Source organism: Pteronotus mesoamericanus, unplaced genomic scaffold (genome assembly GCF_021234165.1).
Source record: "Pteronotus mesoamericanus isolate MK-2021 breed Mesoamerican mustached bat unplaced genomic scaffold, CSHL_Meso_final contig_436, whole genome shotgun sequence".
In the NCBI taxonomy this organism is placed as follows: Eukaryota; Metazoa; Chordata; class Mammalia; order Chiroptera; family Mormoopidae; genus Pteronotus; species Pteronotus mesoamericanus.
This window is the reverse complement of record NW_026555164.1, coordinates 970,145-989,327: the sequence shown is the minus strand read 5'-3', so window position 1 is coordinate 989,327 and position 19,183 is coordinate 970,145. Positions and strand designations below refer to the sequence as shown.

The 19,183-nt window shown below is 71.6% G+C and overlaps 2 protein-coding genes across 2 annotated transcripts; both read right to left on the bottom strand.

Moving 5' to 3' along the window:
• Positions 1–330: 330 nt before the first annotated feature.
• On the bottom strand, positions 331–7,628 carry CABLES2 (Cdk5 and Abl enzyme substrate 2). Its single transcript, XM_054577502.1, has 10 exons — positions 7,228–7,628; positions 4,897–4,968; positions 4,694–4,786; positions 3,708–3,785; positions 3,104–3,212; positions 2,564–2,729; positions 2,087–2,190; positions 1,625–1,731; positions 752–956; positions 331–525 (listed from the first exon to the last, which is right to left on the bottom strand). Exons 1-10 carry the CDS (start codon positions 7,626–7,628, stop codon positions 385–387), a joined length of 1,476 nt encoding a protein of 491 aa, XP_054433477.1. The 3' UTR covers positions 331–384.
• Positions 7,629–9,953: 2,325 nt separating this feature from the next.
• Positions 9,954–17,329, bottom strand: RBBP8NL (RBBP8 N-terminal like). The gene is made up of 13 exons (XM_054577557.1): positions 17,269–17,329; positions 16,277–16,319; positions 15,695–15,790; positions 15,276–15,388; positions 14,727–14,799; positions 14,155–14,285; positions 13,945–14,024; positions 13,635–13,792; positions 12,587–13,283; positions 12,301–12,427; positions 11,767–11,837; positions 11,526–11,658; positions 9,954–10,037 (listed from the first exon to the last, which is right to left on the bottom strand). Exons 1-13 carry the CDS (start codon positions 17,327–17,329, stop codon positions 10,018–10,020), a joined length of 1,803 nt encoding a protein of 600 aa, XP_054433532.1. The 3' UTR covers positions 9,954–10,017.
• Positions 17,330–19,183: the final 1,854 nt, after the last annotated feature.

Here is a 19,183-nt window from a genome sequence, read left to right as displayed (position 1 = left end):
GGGGAGCAGGGTGTGCCAGAGCGCGGCTTTCACAGCCGAATCCCCCAAATAGGATTAATGCGCAGCACGTAACCGCGGCGAGTTCAGTGCGTTCAGCTTCTGGACCCCCGGGGGGCGGCGCTGCGTGGAAGGTGAGGCAGCGCGGACACGGGGATGGAGGCCGTGAATCTAGGATCCTGGTGCCAGACCGGCCTCAGGCTCGGAAACCCTCGTGAGCCCCACTTTCTGCCCATGTGCGAGCGCAGGACTGCTCTCGGAACCGCCATGGAGGGCCCCCAGGGAAGTGCGTGCGGAGGCCGGCGGCGGCGGCGGGGGGGGGGGCGGGGGCGCGGTGCACTTCGCTGCCTGGGAACGGCCCCGGGGCGGCCTGGGCCGCGTCCTCCGCTAGAACTGCTGCGTGAGGCGCCTGTAATGAGGTAACACCTGGCTCTCGGGGAGATAGAGCGCGAGCTCCAAGGCCACGAGCACTGTGAACTCGAACCCAATCAGGTCCCGTCTGTTGAACCGAAACCTTTCTTCCAACTTCTGCGTTGAAGAAGAGAGGGGGGTCAGTGGGGTCTTCTGCAGGTTCCCATCTAGGTCAGCGGGTTGGGAATGGGTGGCAGGCCCCGCGCCGGGGTAACCAGCGGGCGACGACCGCTGTACCCAGGGGCAGTGCTCTGCCTCGCCGGCTGCGGCAGCCGCGAGTTCAGGGAGTTCGGACAGAGAGCGGGGGCGGGGCCGGCCGGGAGGGCGGGGCAGGCACACTCACGTCGATGAGCTGCTTCACTTCGTTCTTGCGGAGGTCGCTGCTGATCTTGGCGGCCAGGAGCACGCAAGCGCCCGCGCACAGCTTGCGGTTCTGCTTGTTGAGCTTGCCCTGCAGGACGAGCTTCTCAAAGTACACGTAGGCCATGGACACGGTCACGGGCTCCAGGTTGCACTCCTCAGAGAGGTTGCGCATCTCGCGTTTCAAACTGCGGGTTTACAGGGGAGTCAGGCGGCCCCCTAGGGCCGGGGCAAGCCCCTGGGCCGTTGGAGCCGCTCTGTTCCTCCCAGGCTGGTGCAGCCCCGTGCCAGGGCCCCACGGCAAGCGGCACGGTGGTCTTGGGCCCTGCTCGCCCCTTGGCTGGGTCCCACGGCAGCCCCAGCTGCACCAGGGACCCCCGGTGTCCTCCAAGGGCCGGCACAGAGGACAGAGGCCCCGCTCTCCCGGGGGGGAAGGGGACGGCATGGGCGGCTGTGTGGGCAGGCGCATGGGCACTGAGCCGAGGGGGCACTGAGGTGACATCTGGGCTCCCCTGGGGTCCTGGCGCTGCTGGGGCGTTACTGGGAGCCGGCGGGGCAGGACCCCAGCGAAGGGCAGTGACCGGGAGCCCGGCTGGGCCCGCAGCTCCAGCACTTGCCCACGGTGGGGCCGAGGGCTCCGGTGCGGCGGGCCCAGCGTGGGCCGCAGTGGGCGGGGGAGGGGCGGCCTGACAGGCAGCGGCCGTGCGCCCACGTGCTGTTGGCCCAGTCAGAGGGCGGGAGAGGCACCTGGGTCTGTCAGGCTCAGGAGGCCACGGGAAGTGGGACGAGAGGCCCGCAGGACCCCACAGGGTGAGCCATGTGAGAAGCGAGTCGGGGGACGTCCCGGGGCCCCCACCTCCTGATTTTGCTCAGCGTCAGTCTGACGTGCGGGAACTTCTCCCGGAACGTCTCGTTCATGTCCTTCTTGAGGTCGGAGGGCTTCACGTACTCGATCACCGTCGTCTGCAACACAGAGGGCAGGAGGCTAGGGCTGGGCCACCGCAAGGCGACGGCCTGCTGGCCCGGCCTGCAAACGTGAGGGCTCCGCGCCTGCGGAGGGCGCCAGGCCGGCGAGGGCGGCACGCTTCAGGATGGGGGCCGCGGGGCCGAGGCCGCAGGCGGGGACCCGGGCTGCGGCGCGCACACAGGCTGAAGGCAGGGGCTGACCCCGGGTGCTGCGGCCAGCCCTGCTCTCTGGCCCCGTGTGCCCCTCCCCAAGGGGCTGCCGGGGCCCCGGCGCTGGGAGCAGCTGGCCTGCAGCCCACCCCCCAGCGCCCGAGGTGCAGCAGAGCGGGCGTGCGGCTGGCGCCCCCCATACCATGTAGGACGCGAAGATGAGGACCCGCTTGTGCTTGCCGCAGGGCCACTGAGGGTCGTCCAGCAGGTTGGGGTTGTACTCCAGCGTGTCCCCCGTGTCCCCCCCTGCAGGCAGAAGGCAGCCCTGACCCACCATGGGCCCTGAGCCTTGGCGGGGCCCGTCGAGCACGCGGGCAGCAGCTGGGGCGTGGGCGCCACCCAGGGGTGGAAGCGATGCTCTGGGGTTGGGCTTGGGCTTGGGCTTGGGTAGCGGCTCCGGGCACGGGGGCGGACAGGGCGTCCTGACAAGGGGCTCCCGGCCCCCAGGCCCACCCAGGGACCCAGCTGCTCCCCACCACCTGCCGGCGCCTCTGCCCTCCCGAGAGCCCCTCTGCCCTGGAAGGCCGGGCCCCGCCCCCGGCCCCGCTCCCCCCTCCACTGAGGGCTGTGGGCTCAAGGGTGACTCGGGGCCCCAGCTCCCGTGCCCCGGCGAGGGTACCTAGCTCCGTGGTGGCGGGCGCTGGCTTGGCAGCGGCAGGTTTGTATCTCGACGCAGGCAGAGCGCGGGGCACGCTGGGCCGGGGCGGGGGCGCGGGGCCGTGGCCGTCGGTCTTTTGTGTGACCAGGGCGTTGGTGGGGTACAGGAACTTGGCGTAGGACACGACCTGTGGAGGGGCACGCGTCAGCGTCGGTCCTGCTCCTCCTCACCGCTGCCCCCACGCTCCTGCAACCCAGCTCAGGCCGTGGCGGGTGCCGCTCCTTGGGCTGCCTGTCTCCTCTGTGACGGGAACATCCCAGAAGGCCCCCCGCCAGCCCTCATCCCGACCTTGCGCCCGGCTGTTCCCCCGCCTCCGACGCCCCTGCCCTCCGGACCCCGGCGGCGGGGGCTGCTGCTGCGGGGCTGGGTGGCGTGCTCCTGGGGCCCCTTGCGTTGGAGGAGATGAAAGTGAAGCACAAGGTCACGTGCTCACTTTCCCTGTACACGTGAGCTCCGCGCCGGCCCGTCGGCCCTGACCGCGTGCACAGCATTGGCTCTTGCCTTTCCATCTGCTCCCAGCTCCACGCCTTCCAACTCAAAGACCATCTCGGAAGACACGGACACGCCGCCCGACGGGTGCCTCTGCTTCTGGCTGTCCGCCCTCAGGTCGCTGCAACACAAGGTGTCAGGAGCGCTGCAGACCCCGGGCCAGGCTGCCCGCCCAGAGGCGAGCGCAGGTGCCGCGGTGCTCCTGGGGACGTGGGCGAGGACGCCTGTCGTAAAAACTGCCAGGTCTCGCTCCTGCCCTGGATCCAGGCTTCCTTTTAAAACGTCGGCGGTGGCACCGTGGCGCCGCAGCCCGGCCCAAGCCTGTGCTCCAGGGGGTCCCTCCACCCCGCAGTCACACCGGGCAGGAGGGTTTTACGCCAGGTCCCAGGCAACATCCCCACCCTGACAAGTGTCCGCTTCCTCCCGGGTCACACGGGACAGCGGCCTGGCCTGGTCACAGAACGCACAGCAGTGTCCCCGTGAAGAGGAGCACCCCAACGTGGGCGTTCAGCTCAGACGGAAAGAAGGAGCGTCACGGCCCCTCCCGGAGCCCCAGGAGGTGTGGGCAGAGCTGCGGCGAAGGCCGGCGGAGCCAGCCCGGGTCCCCGCCACTCACCTGACCCGCAGGCCCTCTCCATAAGGCAGGACGGAGAAGGCCGCACACAGGGACCGCTTGGCGCAGATCAGCACAATCCTGGGGGAATGGGGCGCAGGTCAGAACGGGGCGGCAGGTGCTTCCGGGGGGCAGTTCCTTCCCAGACAGACTCAGGGGACGGCACCCTCCCCAGGGCCCAGGCGCCAGTGGGTCTGGCCGCCCCCCGCTCGCTGGCCCCTGACACCTAACATGCTGCATGGGAAGGGCTCGCCTGGCCCCCGCGGCAGGGCAGCGGCGCATGCCCGCAGGGCCGCTCGGTTCAGGGAACCCCTCTGCAGTCCTGTGGGGAGGCGGGGCCTAAGGGCATCTGAAAGCCCCCTGATCAGCATCCCAGGGCAAAGCGGCCGCGCGGGGCCCTTGTACAGGAGCAGGCGGCGGGAGGGACAGCTGTTGCCGCCTGGGGCCGGCGAGGCCCGAGTCTAGCTGGGAGGGTGGCGGCCAGACTCCCCCGCTTCTGGGGTGCCTGGGCTGTCAGTGCTCACCGAGGCCGGCCGGCCCGCCAGGCGTGCCCCGGCCTGCTCCGCCCACAGCCACTGCTGGGAAGGGCAGGTGCCTGGCAGCATGGCCTCCAGTGGCAGGGGTGCAGCGTGGGGACCCTCTGGGTCAAGGGGCCGTGCCCTGAGGCCTCAGGGCTGCCAGGGTGGGTGTGAGGGACAGGCAATAAGAGTGGCCCTCGCCCGGCGTCTGCAGACCTGGGACCCCAGGACCATGCCTGCGGGCGCTGCCCTGGGGGCAGCCGGTAGGATTTCAGTCCAGCCTCCCCTCTGTGCTGCCCAAGCGAACCCCACCCGTGGTCCCGTACCCGTCCCACCACGCCGCCGCCCCTTCGTTCAGCGCCTATGCTCCGCCTGCCACCCCTGGGGCTCCTGGGAGGCCCAGGGCAGGGGCTGGTATGGCTGGTGCTCAGGCAACGGGGGGCGGGCCGCAGGCAGCCCACGCGGCCGTACCTGCTGTTCCTGGTGTCATACTGCCGCATGTTCTTGATGAAGTGAGTCTTCTTCAGGCCCTTGTGTCTGGGGGACCCGGGCATGTGCTTGGTTCTGCAGGTGAAACCCAGGTCACTCGTCCCTCCTGGGCCCCCTCTGGCCCCAGGGCAAGTGTGCAGGGCCAGGGCCTCGGAGCCCCAGCCGGCAGCAGGCGGGACCTTTACCTTGGAACTGGGGGGCCTCCCACCGTGTCTTCCAGGAACTCCAGGGAGCAGCGCTGGGAGGCGACTCGCCTTCTGTGAGGAAGACACCGCAGGGCTCAGCACTGAGACCCGGAGGCGGCAGGACAAACCAGGTGGGGCCCGGCTGCAGCAGCCCCCAGCAGGGACGGGGCGCTGAGGACCCCTGGCCTCTGCGGGCAGCTGCGCTGCCCAGTCGGGGGACAGCGGGCTATGCCCACTGGGCAGACACCCGTGTCCTGGGGCCCAGGGTGGGGGCCGCAGAGGGTGACAGAGCAGGCCCTGCCCTGGACGGGTGCCCAGCTGGCGATGGCTGTCTGGACTCGTACCAGGAAAGGCCGCCGCCTGGCGGAGAGGGCACTGTCCCTGCAAGTGTCGGCAACTGTCCCGCCCCCGGGCAGGGGGTGCTCCCAGGCCCCACAAGCAGCCCCGAGGGGCTTTCTCAGCTCATTTCCTCAGGCGATTTCCCAGTGGAGCCGCTGGCAGGTGCACGCCTGGGACCTCGTCTGCGAGCCCGGGCCAGCAGTGGTCCCCACGGAGACGCCAGGCAGGTGCCCCAGGGCCCCGGAGCGCGGCCCTGCAGCCGAGCAGCACCCGCGTGCCCCGGCCCACCCGGCCGGTCCATCGCGTTGCTCGGGGGGACCCCGGTTACTGCAGGGACGGAGCCTCCGCGGCACCACAGGGACGATCTGCTCCCCGCTCGTTCTGCAGACTTTTGTCTGTGACTGTCTTCCACCTTCCCTTCCTTGTGGGTGGTCTGCAGGTACACTGAGCCCTCACGACAACGCGACCCGGCGGGCAGTGTTACCACCCCGTTTACAGGCTGGGAGCCCAGGGTGCAGAGCTGGGGCACGACCCCCGCTACGTAGCTCTGCACCCCAGGTTCTGCCCTGCCCCCCTGCGCTGCCGGAGCGGAGCGCCGGGCGAGCCGGCACCCCTCCCAGGGCTCCTTTGCGGAACGCAGCGCTCTCACAGCCTGGTGGGGGGTCGCCGCGCAGCAGAGGCCGCCTGTGGCGTCTGATAACCTTCCCTCGCCTGATAACTGAGGGTACACCCTGCGCAGCCGGGGCCCCTGCCACCCAGAGCGCGGGGCCAGCCCATCCGAGAACGGGTGCCCCCCACTGAAGCGGCCGCCCTTCTCCATCGGGCACCGGATGGGTGCCAGCGCCGAGGACGTGGAGATGGCGCGTGGCCGGCCCCCGGCTCCAGCAGGAGGAGAGCACAGCCGCTCCTGCAGGAGGGCTCCGGGCTCGGCCCTCCCAGCTGGAACCCCCCCAGGGAGCCCGAGGGTCGCCCTGACGACCCTCAGTGGGAGGCCGCCTCCGGACTCCGGGGGCGGTGGGCCGCCAGCAGGGCCCCCACCCACCTCAGGGCCTGCCCCCGCCCGACAGGGGCCTGGCAGGAGGGGCTCTGCTGAGCAAGCTGTGCAGGCGCCCAAGTCCAGGAAACCTGTCACTCCTCGGGGTGACGGCGGTGGGCCGGGCTTACCCAGGGTCACCCTAGGGTCTAGGGGGAGTGGCCGCGGAGGCAGGGTCACTGGACGCTGCCGCGCTGCTCCTGGCAGAAGGGAGTGGGTCTGGCCCCCGGGGGGGCGGTGGGCAGGGGCACAGCCTGCAGGGGCTGAGCTTGGGGCGGGCGCTGCTCCGGGACGGGCTGAGGAGCCACTGCCAGCTGGGCCGTGACAGGGCCGGGGTGCAGAGCTCAGAGGGGACCCTGGGGACGGGGCAGCACGGAGGAGACGGGCCACCATGCGGGCAGCCTCGGTGCAGGGGGGGGGCCGGTCTGCAGAAGACTCTGAGGCCAGCTGTCCCCGGGCAGGGAAGCCCTGGTCCACTGGGAGGGGTCGCCCAGAGCAGAGCACGGGGGACACCGAGGGTCATCTGGGAGTCTCTGGGTCCTGGAGCTGATAAAGGTGGGCTAGCAGGGGCGTCCCAGTGCGGCTGCTGGCTCTGAGGGTGACAGCGCTGAGCAAACCTGTGTTCCAGGCACCGGCAAGGTTGAGAGCACCATGACCCCGGCAGGCCGGGCTGAGGACCATGACCATCAGCCTGGGGATGGACAAGGTCCGAGAAAACCCCAGCGCCCGTGTCCAGAGAGGCTGGGGGAGCCCCAGGTGGTCCGGCCCTGACATGCCAAACCTGTGTCTGGGGCGCACAGAGCAGCAGGGTCACCTCCGGCCTCCGCGACCCCGCGTCACCGGCGGGAGGGCCCCGGGTGACCCTGCTCCCCAAGTCCTGTGCAGAGGGGGCCCCAGGCCTCACCCCGGACTGCTGGCCCCAGGTCAGCGGGTCTGGCGCCCCCGCCCTCCCCACTCACCTGTGGCGCTGCGCGTCCAGGCCGAGGCCGGCGGGCGCGGGAGGGGGCGCGGGGCTGAGCAGGCTCTGGGGCGCCGAGGCCCTGCCCACAGTTCCGGGAGGGCCGGGCGGGGCGGGGGGCGCGGGCTCAGGCCCCGGCGGTGGCGGCGGCGGCGCGGGCGGCTCGCGGGCCTCTGCGGGCGGCGGCGGCGGGGGCGGGGGATTCTCGCCGACCGGGCCCAGGCTCGGGGGCCGCCCGTCCAGGGAGATGTTGTTGAGGAAGAAAAGCGCGGCCTGGCGGCGCCGCGAATCCCCGCGCCTCCGCAGCGCCGGCGGCGCGGCCCTGGCGGCGGGCCCCGGGCCGGGGCCGGGGCCGGGGCCGGAGGACGGGCCCGGGGCTCCACCCGCCGCCGCCGCGGCCATCCTCTGACTGAGCCCGCGGGCCGCCCGCCGCTGACCGCGCGCAAGCGCCTGCGATCGCCGCCCATTGGTCATGGCGCGCCCTCATGCAAATATATCTCAGTCGCGCCTGGCGATTGGTCAGCGCAGCGCGGTGGGCGGGCCGCTGAGCTCCGGGGCGGCTCCCTTGGGTTCAAGGAGGTAGTGTCCCCCGCGCCTGGAGGGCCCACAAGCAGTGCGTGCGTGCGCTCGTCTGCGTTTCCGCTGCGCCTGGCCCGGAGCTGAGCGGCGACGGGAGCCCGGGTTCGAGTCTGCGCCTCGGAAGCCGCGCTCTTGCAGTGCTGCGGCGTTCGTGGTCGGTCTCCGTCGAGCCGGCGCTTTAGGCTCCAGCGCACTTCCCGTCGGGGTGCGTGCCGCGCGGGGCCTGAAGCTGTGTCACCTGCCGTGTGCGAGGCCCTTCGGTGTGCAAACTGCCGCCTTTGTCCCTCCTAGGACCCCAGGCTCCCGGAACGGCCGGCACCGCCGCGGTGCCACCTGGGCTCCCTCCTTAACTGGAGAAGAGACAGCCGGTCGGCGGGGAGGAGCAGTCCGGCCCTTTCCCCGGTTGCAAAGTGACCTGGGCTCAGTTTCCCCGTCAGCACCCGGGTCCCTCTGACGTCAGAGCCAGGGCTCCGGGCTCAGGTGCTGCCTTCGGGGTCAGGGGATGGCGATTTCAACCCCAGGTGATGTCGGGAAGGCGCTGGCTCCGCAGGGGGCGTTGCCAGCACGGTCTGCCCTGGACTGGAAGCCGGCTGTCCTTCCTGGGTTCCGCGGCTCAGCGACGCCTCTGCGCGCGCTACCGGTTGCCCTACGGCTGCGGCCTGCGGGGGAGGGGCAGGCACCAGGGAAACGGGCGGCGCCTGGTCGCAAGGGGTAGGATCGGTCATCACCATCGCTGTCGTCAATCACGGCCCTGCTGCAGGGCCCACCCCGCTCCGGGCCCCTTACCCCGCTATCGCCAGGGCGTGCCCCCTCCTAATGACCTGCGTTTGCCAGCACGGGCAGGCTTGCTCAGTGCCCAGTCTGTCCGTTCCTTTCCCGCCGCCCTGCCAAATTATCCACGAGGCTCCACCACCCAGGCCGGCAAGTCCGGTGTTCTCTTTTATTCGATTTTGGGAAAATCAATGCCACCTGCAGCAGCTGGGCGATCTCAGGCGCACGTGCGCACACACCCCTAGACTTCTTTCTCGGGAATTTAGTCCTTCTGGCCTCAGAGCAAGGTGGGGAGCAGTGCCCCCGTGAGTCAGGCCTGCGCTCCCAGTTTGCCCCAGCCCAGTCATTGCTCCGTGTTCTGTCTTTATCCTGGAAGGGGCAGTTCTCAAACTTCCTGCGCAGGGAAATTGCCCCTTGGAGCATCTTAAATCCTGATCCATGGGTCTGGATGGGCCCCAGAAGCTGTTTCAGCTCTTTTCCTGGAGGCTTTGGAGACACGCCCCCTCTAAGTGACAGTAAGCCGAGGGGGTAGAATGTTCTGGGTGCCGAGGGCAGAGCACTGGGTGGGCTGCCCTGTGGCCGTGCAGCGTCGGTGGCTGGTGTGCCAGGGACTCGGGGGTGTCTGTGAGGAGGGGCTGCTTGGGGGCCTGTGTCCATTCCCAGTGCCCTTCCCAGTCCCCAGAGGGCGCCCTGTTCCTCTAGCTCTTTGCTGGTTTCGATTGTGCCCTCCTGTAAGGGAGCGACCTCCCCGGCCCTGGACACACTCAAGAGTCACCTGTGCCAGCTGACCCCGAGCCCTCTGGACACACACGCCACCCTTCTTTGCACCTTTAACATCCCAGCGCCACGGGGACCCTCTGCGGACCCCTGCCCGCGGCCTCCCTCAACGCCCCGTGCGTTTACGGGACGCCACCACGAGAGGGCGCCCAAGACCGCCGCTTGCAGCTCCGTGCCCTGCGAGGAAGGAGCAGCCGGGCTCGCGGGCCTTGGGAGTCTGGGTTGCCAGCGGAGCCTGGGACGGTCGGAGGGCGGCTGAGGGCGGGGGCGCTGCCCTGTAAGGGCTTTCTGCACTGCAGGGGAGGGGCTGGGCTGGGGCCTGAGGATCCCTGCCTCTTGCACCTTGGCAAGGGAGCAGGTGCTGGGAAGAGGGTGGGGGGCAGGCCCAGCGGCCATTCTTGGGAGGAGTGATGATGGAGGATTTGAAAGACCACCTAAAGGCTCCCCCTTGGCCTTCCCAGCCCCTGTGCACACAGCCAGGACCCTGAGCCAGGCTGGGCGGGTGGTGCGGGCCGTCCCGGCCGCGGGTAGTCAGGCGTCCGTGCACGGTGCTATAGGCCTCCGCCGGCGGCTGCTGCGGGATGAGGGGCTGCCGTCCTCAGGGTCTCAGGCTCCTGGGCCACGCGGTTGCCCTGGGCTCCCAGGGCTCCCCTGGGGCTCCTTCTCAGGACAGCTTCTTGGAGGCTGAGGGAGGTGGACTGGGGTTAGGCGGGGACACACAGTGGTGGCCCAGCACGTCCTCCCTTGAAATGACACTGGACTCTCCCCGGGGCCTTGGGGGCAGTCTCTGGACGTGGGCACTGGACAGCCCTCACTGGCAGAGGTGACTTGTCACGACAGCAACAGACCTAGGAGCCCTGGGGCTCGACTGGACGGCGAGCCCTGGGAACCGGGGGCAGAGCGGACCCTCTGCCCAGGTGCACGACCCTGGAGCTGGCCAGGTCCCCGGTGCCTCCCTCGCTGCCTCCCAGAGGGCCGGGCACGTGTGGGACGCCCGGAGCTGACGGGCAGACGCTCTCGGGATCCCCGGGACGCTGGCCGGGCGCCTCCAGGGGCCTGCCGCAGGGCTGGGGACACCCGCGGGTGCCGGGCCCCAGGCGCGTCTCTGAAGCGGAACAAGACTTGGACCTGGGTCAGAAGCAGGCTGGGATCCTGACCCCAGGTACCCGCTTTGTGACCTTGGGCAAGTTCCACACCTCCCTGTGCCTCACTTTCCCCACCTCCAGGACAGGGGCAGGCCCAGAGGCAACAAGGCTGGATGCTGCCGGCGCCTCTCCGTGGGCAGAAGCTACGAGTGTGCCGGCCGCGCCGTGCCATGCAGCACCCTGCCTGGCGTGCAGCGGAGGCGGCCACAAGCTGGGCCGGGGCCTGACTCTCCCCGACCACCAGCGAGGGCGCCGGGGTGCCGGCGCCTGCTGGGGAGCCCCAGTGCTGGCCCGGGGGTGCGGTGGCTCAGAGGGCAGGGTGGGGCGGACACCCGTGCGCCCCGTGGGCCGCGCCCGCCGGGACGGCTTCCCAAGGGTGCCCAGCAGGAAGTGCCTGGAAATCAGACAGGCGTGTGGCCCTCTCCACCGCGGCCCGGCACACACAGGCCGCAGTCACCTGCCCGGCAACAATGGTGCATTGTGCGGGCTGGGCCGACCTGCCCCAGAGCAGACCTGCCTGGACAAACAGCTGGGCGGCTTCCATCGTTAGCTCAGGCATCTAGAGGCTCTCTCGGGCGCCTGGAGGCCTGGCCAGAGCCGCCTCTGTGGCCGGAGCAGGAAGTGAGGGCCGTCCTGATGCCCTCGGGCTCCCGCTGCCCTGGGGGGAGGGGCTGGGCCTACGGGTGCCGCCTTCGGCAAGCGTTCCCGCGGCCCCCAACGCCCCCCCCGAGGGAACGCGCCCCAGGTTCCTCCAAGGTGGCCCGGGGGGGTCCCAGAGCCCCCAGTCCCCCGGGTTGGAGGGCTGGCGGGGCTGTCAGTGAGGAGGAAGTGCATCTGGGATCACCCCAGCCCTGCCCTGTCCCTCCTCTTAAGGGGCCTGATCAGGGAGAGCTTCCAGGGCGGGTTTCGGGGATCCAGTCAGTTTGAGGAGACCATCCCCTACGTGCCCAGAAAGGCGGGGTTGGAGGGTTGGGGCTGTGGTGACTCCCCGTCCTCCTGACCTCTGACCCTGTCCCTGGCCACATACCTTTGTTCCACTGGTCAGAGGACGGGGCCCGCTTCCTCTTCTGGGGGGGGCCCTGCCCTGGCTCCGAGGTGCAGGAGCACCTGAGCCCCTCCCCCGGTGCACTTGGCGTGGCCTCCTTGGGGCTCAGGCCGCCCTGGGGGGCGTGGGGCTGTGGTCAGGACTAGGACTCTCCCCGCAGCCTGGGGCAGCCCCGTATGAGCAGGGGGCGGCGGGGAGGAGCCTGCCTGAGCCTGGGACCCACCTCATTGTCCGAGGCGTCCGGCTCGTCCGGCTGGTCTGACGCCTGCCACTGCCCGTCGGGCTTGCTGAGCTCTGCAGGGCGCAGGGTAGGGGTCAGGCCAGGCGGGTGGCCCGAGGGTCCGGGGGGAGCAGGTTCTCCCTGGCCTGCCAGACTGGGATGGGTGAGTGGCAACCTCTCTGCCGGCGAGGGAACTGAGGCACGGGGGGCTGAACCGCCCGCCCGAGGGCCGACCCCAGGCCCCAGCGCCCGTGCCACGCCCCCCACCGGGGCCGTGCCCTGTGTCATGGGGAGCCCACCTCCTGCCCCCAGGCCCTAGCTGCTGGGACGCCCTGCCCTTCAGGGCCTGTGCTCGGAGGCACGACCCCCCAGCCCCTTTCTGGCTCAGCACGTGGGGCGCCCAGGGTCTGGCCCATCAGGCCCAGGGGGCTGAGCTGGACCCTCGGGCAGATGCCCCAGCTGATGCTGACCGCCGCACCCCCTCCCCACGTGCGGCCGCACCTGCTGGGCTCTCCTGACCCTGGTATTCAGCCTTACCTGGGTGGCCCTTGGCGTCAGGCCTCTGCGGGTGGGGGGACGCGTTTGGCCTCTCTCTGGACCCGTCTCCCATCCCACCCGGAGACGGGGGGCTGGGCTGGGGCCCTGGGAGAGGACGTGGGGGCTCCTGGGGGGAAGCAAGCGAGTGGCTTGAGCTCCTCCGAGCTGACTTGGGCACAGCCTGGGGCACCCGGGCCGGGCTGCAGCCAGAGGGTCAGCCACACCCTGTGAGCAGGGCCAGGCTGCCCGGCGTCCTCCCGGAACCGCCGCCCGCCCGGGGCCTCACCTCTGGAGTACGGGGCTCCTCCGGCTCTGGCGCACCGGTCCCCTCGGTGCCATCGCTGCGTCCCCAAGGTCCGGACTGGGCAGGGGGCTCTGCCCCCTGGGGTGGCTCAGGACTGGGAGTGTGGGCGGTTCGGGGGCTGAGGGAGCCTGGCCGGCCCGTGCACTTGGGGGCATCCCGGCCCCGGCCCCGCTCCGAGAGGTCCAGGGGCTTGTCCGGAGCGTGGTCCTGCGTGGTCCTGGCCGCCTTCGCCCTGGGGCTGCCGGGGCCTGTGGGCCGCCTCCCGGGCAGGGCTGCCCCGGCCACCTCGCCCTCTGGCCCCTCAGAGTCCGAGCCGACGGGAGGGGAGGGCAGGGTCTCCCCTGGCCTGCGGGGGCCCCTCAGCCTGGCGCCGTCGGCCTGCGCCCGCGCCCGCAGCTGCTGAGCCAGCAGCAGGTTCAGCGCCCCCTCCAGCCGGGGGTCCCGCACGTCCCCCAGGGCCCCTGGCAGGCCTGGGGGCTCCTCCCAGGCCTCGGCCTCTCCGGCCCTCAGGCCCTGGGGTGGGGGGCCGCCAGGGGCGGCGGCGGGGCCCTGGGGGCTGCTGTGGGGGCCCTGCAGGTGCAGAGGCAGGGGGCGGTTCAGGAGCGAGAGGCGGTCGGCCTGGAGGGAGCGCTTCAGAGACTCGTAGGCCAGCGAGGGGGACCGGGCAGCCCGCAGGAAGCTAGCGGGGAGGAGGGAGCCCGAGGGCAGGGCCTGGTCAGCCCCACTCACCGGTGAGGCCCCGGGGCCCAGGGAGGGGAGGGGAGCCCCAGGCTACAGGGCTGGTAGCGGGGTGGTGGGTTCCTGGCCCCTCCCCCTGCTCTGGCGGCCAAGGGACGCCCCGAGGCCTCTCCCTGCTCTTCTGGACATCGCTCCCTGGCTCTCCCAGGGGGTGTCCCTGCGGGGACTCTGTGGCGGGCGGGGCCCAGAAAAGCAGGCCTTGGAAGGGCAGAGCCCCTCCCCCAATGGGGCCCGGCGGGAGACCGGGCTCTGCTGGGGCTGCTCCCCGTGGGGGCCGCGGGCAGCACCGCACCTGTCCAGCGGGAGGCCGTGCTCGTGGGGCGGGCTGGGGGGGCCGCTGCGGGCAGGGGGTGTCCCGTTGGTGGCGCCCCGGTCGGCGAGGCAGGCCCGGGCCCCTGGCCGCACCACAGCGATGGTCCCGTGCAGCTGGTTGGAGATCCTCTGGGGGCTCTGCCCGGACGGGGTGGGGGGCGGTGGTCAGCTCGAGCGGCCGGGCTGCGGCCCTCTGCCCTGGCTCTGCGTGGGCCTGTGGGCAGGCCGCCCGCCCACCCTGCGCCTCGCCCCCGCCCCCATCAGCTGGAGCTAGCAGTCCCGGCCCTCACCATGTCTGGGGCCCGCGGCTCGGGTGGGCTGGCACTCGGGGAGGCTTTGGCCGCTGGAGACGCGCGGTAGCCGGGCTTTTCTACGGGAGGAAGAGCAGTGACTGACAAGCCAGGTTGGGAGGTGGCTCCGCCCCTACCCCTTGGCCCCTCGGCCCCTCAGCCGCTCAGCCCCTCGGTCCTGAGCTGTCCCCAGCCCCCCTGGGCCCGCACCTGGGGCAAGATCCTCAGCCTCCTCGTGGCCTCCCGGCAGCTTCTCGGTGGTGGCCTTGCGGGCGCCGGGGGAGGTGCGTGGCGGCGGGGAGCTGGGGTCCGGGGCCCCTTCCCTGCACGGGGGCTTGGGCCTGTGTCCCGAGGGGAGGGTGAGGGCAGTGCCCCCAGAGACGATCAGGAAGGCCAGGGTGCCTGGCCGCCACTCTGGGGGGACCAGGGGACCCAGAAAGAGCTCCCTTGACACTGCCCGGGACTGTGCCACCAGGCTCCCGCTGCCGGCCGAGCGGTCCTCCCTGCTCAGCTCAGACACCGCGTCCCGGCTGGGGGAGCCCCAGGTGTGGGGGCGGGGTCCCAGCCCTGTTTCTAGGGGACCCCTGGGCTCCGGCCACTCAGAGGACCCCTGTCATTCCGACGTCGGGAGGTGGCTCCATGGCGAACGGCCCATGGGACCCCCACCCCAGTGCTCGGCCGGTCCCCCACGGGTCCTGCGCCCCACAGACGTGTGCTGGGTGCCCGCTGTGAGCGGGGTACGAGGGGTCGGGGATTCAGGCCCCCGCGCCTTCCCCACTCACCCCAGGCCCCGAAGCCGGGTCACCTCTTCCTTCAGGGTCTCATTCTCCTCCTGCAGCCGGTTCATCTCATTGGCTGCGAAAGACACAGGTAGTGAGGCCGGGGGGGGGGGCGGGGAGGGGCCCTCACCGCGCCTCCGGGGCCAGGCCTCAGCAGGTGCCCCGTGAGGCTCCTGCCTGAGGGGTTGGCTGCCTGCGAGGCGTGGGTGGCGCCGGCCTCAGGGCTGTGGAAAGCCATGGGGACCCTCCTTGCAGGAGCCTCTCCCTGGGACGTCCCCCCCAGGAAAAGGGGTGCCTGTCCGGCTCCTGTCAGCGGGGCAGTGTTGACGCCCTTCGAGGGCGGGGACGCCCCAGCCGAGGGGGCTGATGAATGAGGGAGGAGCCGGGCCAGCTGGGGACCTTGGGTCATTTATCTGTAAATTGGGGTGCAGGGCGCCCCACCCCTGCTGACCGAAGGGCCGCCTTCTCCCCTTTCCCGGTGACCCCGAGTCAGGCGGGGCAGGCCCTGGCGGGGAGGTCGGCCCTGGGCGGGGGCCAGGCAGGCGCACTCACCGAGGACGAAGACCTGCTGCAGGCTGTGCAGGAGGGAGCCCTCGAGCTCCCGCTGCTTCTTCCTGGCCAGCTCCTGGGTGACCGAGCAGCGGTCGCACAGGCCGGCTCGCAGCCTGCGGGCGAGGGAGGCCGAGGCCGCTCTGAGCGGGGACAGGGGCAGGGGGGCGGGTGTGCGGACATGCCCCTGCCCCCGCCCCCGGGGGTATAGGAAGCAGCTGCGACCCTGCAGTTTACTTAAGGCTCTGGGGGCGGGGCGCTGCCTGGTTCCGCCTATTTACCCCCAGAGCTTCCCAAACTTGTTCCCCGTGGGCTCCTCGCCAGCTCCCTCTGCCCGCCCCCCGCCCCCCGCCCAGTGTGGCCGCAGGGACGCCCGCCCTGCCCCAGGCTCGCCTGCTCCCCAGCCCCCGCCCCAGGCTCGCCTGTTCTCCAGCGCCCGCACGTTGTCCTTCAGGACCTTCTGCTGCTCCCGGAGCTGCTGGTTCTTGGCGCATAGCTCCTCCACCCGCTGCGCGTCCCTGGGGGCAACCGAGTGGGGTTGCTGCACTGCCCAGGGCCCTGCGCTGCCCCTGCCAGCCTCTCCCGGGGCCCTGGGCTGGGTCCCGCAGGACGTGCCCACGGGGGGCCCCGCTTGGCCCCGCGCCAGCGCTGCAGGCCGCCAGGGCGACCTCTGTCTTGTCCAAGTGTCGCACGCAGTACTACCGACCTGAGCCCCCACTGGGGACACGGGAGCCCCCCTCAGGCCTCGCTGCCTCGTGACTTTGGTTCCTATTGATAATCACGGACATCTCGGGCGCCCTAAGGGGCGCCCCGTGGGGGGGTCCCCGTTCAGGTGGTGGCCTTGGAGTTCCCAGTTTCTGGCTCCACCCCCGGCCCCCCCCCCACGGAGCCCGTTTCCACGTGCACACGCGAGGGGGTGGCACCCTAGCGTACAGGGGCATGAAGGGATGGGCTGGCCAGACGTGTCCCCGCGCACGCCCCGCTGGCCCGGGCCCCGGACTCACCGGCATCGCTCTGCGTTCAGCTCCAGAAGCTTGTTCTGCAGGCCTGGGGGCCGAGGGAAGGCAGCGGGTCAGGCCCAGTGTGTGGCCACCTCTGCAGCAGAGAGCCCCAGGTGCCTCCCGCCCCTCCCCACGCCTCACCCGGGTCTCCCCGCGCCTCCCCAAGGCCACCCCAAGGGGTGGGTGCCCAGCCCCGGGACTGCTCAGGGCCGCGGCCTGGGCCCAGCGCCTCCCCCCTGCCCCCCGGGGCCTCTGGCCCTGGGGTCTGCCTGGAGGTGGGGCACGACCTCGAAGCTGGGAGTAACCACCACCGGGCCAAGTGCTGGGAGGAGCGTTTTTTGTGGGTGCAGCTAGTACTGAAATAAAATGGGGTCTTCAGGGAGACGGCGGCCGACCCCTCCTTGCCGCCTCCCTGTGCTGCGGCCTGGGCTCTTTAGCCAAGCAGACCCCCCGCCCCGGGTCTCCGGGGAGGTGCCCCGGGCCCTCGGGCCCTCCGGCGTGTGCGGGGTGCTCGTGGAACGGTCGGTCTCGGGGGTCTGGCCGGGGCCCTGGAGCGTGGGGAGCGTGTGTGTGCTGGGGTGGGGCAGAGCTCAGCCTGGGGGTCCTGGAGGGAGAGAGCGGACTCCCTGCCCGCACCCCAGAGCCCTCTGGACGGGCCTGCGGACCCGCGAGCAGCCTCCCAGAGGCGGGTGGCCTCTCTCCTGGGGGCGCTGAGGCCCTGCCTGGGGGCGGGGAGGCTCTGGCCCTCTGCGGCCGGGCCCAGCTGGCCCTTTGGGAGCCGCCTGCAGGGCCACACTTGGGGTGCCGGTCTGAGGCTGGGCGCCTGGGCACGTTGATGCTCAGGGCTCTGGGTCAGCGCCGCCTCCCGGGCCTGGAAGGGGAGGGCCTAGGTTTGGGGACGCCACGTGGGGGCTCCCTAGCCCTCAGACCCTCCGTCCGGGGGAGCCGCCTGTGGAGACCCTGCCCCCCGCCGCCTGCCCGCCCCCCGCACTCACCCAGCACCTCCTGCTCATGGACGGCCTTCAGCCTGTTGAGGGACTCCACGAAGCTGTCCATGGCCCCGTGGCCCTACTGCCCCGCGGCTCCCAGCCTGTGGGGCAAGAAGTGGGGGGAGGGGGCGTGTTGGCGTGGGAGGGGTCTGTGGGCTGCAGGGTCCAGTCAAAGGCCGCCCCCCGTGAGGAGCTGAGCGCTGGCCCCGTGGGTGTGGGTGGGGGCTCCTGTCCTGTGAGGCCCCCGCGGGTCACGTCCACCCTGAGGACCCAGTGGCCTCGTCTGCACTGTCCTGCTCTCGGCACCTGTCCTGTGGCGGCCTTGGGGGTGACAGGAGGTGTGGGGCCCGCTCCGGCCCCACCGAAGGCAGGGCCCTGCCCCCGCCCCCCATGGCTGCAGCCTGGCGCCGGGCCGGGGGGCTGGGCCGCGGGGTGGAAGCCTTGGCCGGGCCCAGGGCGCCCGTGACATGCTGCGTGAGCCTGTCTGCCGGTTGCAACACGCAGAGGCCTTCTGGGGAAGTTCCTCTTCCAGTTCCTTCTGTGAGGGGCCGCGGCGCTGCTGGGGCGCCTGGGCCTCCCACGCTCAGACCTCGGTCCGGGCTCTGGGCACCCGTCTGGTGGCGCTGTGTCCTTTGTGTGTGTGTCGTGTGAGCGTGTGTCGTGTGGGCGTCCCGGGTGCCCATGCCCACCTTGGCTCTGAGGGGTCCTCGTGCTTCTTTTGACCCTGGCTCGGCCGTGACTGGGGCGGAGCCCAGCCCCCGCCGCCGCCTGCCCGTGGCCTGGTGCCCCGAGTCCCACAGAGAGCAGAGCACGCCAGAGCCCACCCTCTCCCCTTCCGGGTCCCGCCCCCAGGCCTGGGCGCCGCCCGAGGAGCCTGCTGGCCGACGGACCCGCAAACCGGCTGCCTGCTTCCTGAAACTCTCACACCCTCCCCCGCCGCCCATGCTGACCCCTCCGCAGCTGTTGGCCAGACTTCTATTTTTGCCCGGAGTCTCCCCTCCCCGTCCTCTGCCACGCCCACCGGGCCCAGACCTCCCGGGAAGGCCACCTCGGGCCTGTGGCCCATCGCCTGTGCCCATGTCCGGCTCCCTGCCTCCGCCCGCCCCCCGGGACGCACTCGCACAGCGAGGCGCAGGCCCTTAAACCTCCGCTCGGACCCTCCCTCTGCCCATCGCCCATCGCAGGTGGCTGTGGCCCCCGCAGCGGACAAGGGGGCCCTGAAGGTGTGCAGAGGCCCCGGCGGCCTAACGATGGTCCCAAGTGGAGACGCCCAATGCTGGCAGCCGGACACCCATGGACAGAGCGACGACCGTCCCCAGGGAGGGGTGGCAGGTGCCCTGGGGCGGGCTGGGGGCCGCTCTGCCTGAGGGGAGCCGGCCCTGGGACCTCAAGCAACGCCAGGGCAGCGAGCACAGGGCTGGGTCTGCCCGCCAGGAAACCCGGCGCATGGCCCGTTTCCCGGCTGGGCCCTCGAACCCGGGTCCAGTGTCAGAGCGCCAGGAAGCCTGGCCCTCCGGATGCGAGCCTGGCCCGGCTGCAGGACCAGGCGGGCGAGGCCCCGTGCCCTGCGGTGTCCCCAGAGCCGCCCGGGCAGGGCTGGGGTGTGGTGGGGGGTGGAGGGACAGGAAGATGGGGCTCCCCAAACTCGTTTGTCAGACCCGCCCGGGCTGTGGGCACCCCGGGCACAGGCGGGGAAGTGAGGTGCCCGCATGCTGGCTCTGGGCCCGGCGGTGGGGCTCTGGGGACGGGGGAGAGGAGACGCCGGCCCGGAGGCCGGGGTAGGCGGGCTCGGCGCACGGGGCATCAACGGCGACGCGGCTGTTTGCTGAGCGCTGTGCACACCGTCGCTAGGGCGGCAGTCTGCCTCACCCTGCCACACTGGTCGGGGGTCCAGCCTCTAGATGGGGAAGCGGAGGCCCAG

Excerpts from the sequence above, each read along its gene's own strand:
- CABLES2 (XM_054577502.1), bottom strand. The coding sequence starts at position 7,628 with ATGGCCGCGGCGGCGGCGGGTGGAGCCCCGGGCCCGTCCTCCGGCCCC. Across the intron at positions 4,969-7,227 it reads CTGGACGCGCAGCGCCACAG|AAGGCGAGTCGCCTCCCAGC; the intron begins GTGAGTGGGGAG and ends TCTTCCTCACAG. Across the intron at positions 3,786-4,693 it reads TATGACACCAGGAACAGCAG|GATTGTGCTGATCTGCGCCA; the intron begins GTACGGCCGCGT and ends CCATTCCCCCAG.
- RBBP8NL (XM_054577557.1), bottom strand. The coding sequence starts at position 17,329 with ATGGACAGCTTCGTGGAGTCCCTCAACAGGCTGAAGGCCGTCCATGAG. Across the intron at positions 14,286-14,726 it reads ACCCGGCTTCGGGGCCTGGG|GCCCAAGCCCCCGTGCAGGG; the intron begins GTGAGTGGGGAA and ends CTCGGGACACAG. Across the intron at positions 13,793-13,944 it reads AGCCGCGGGCCCCAGACATG|AGCCCCCAGAGGATCTCCAA; the intron begins GTGAGGGCCGGG and ends CCGTCCGGGCAG.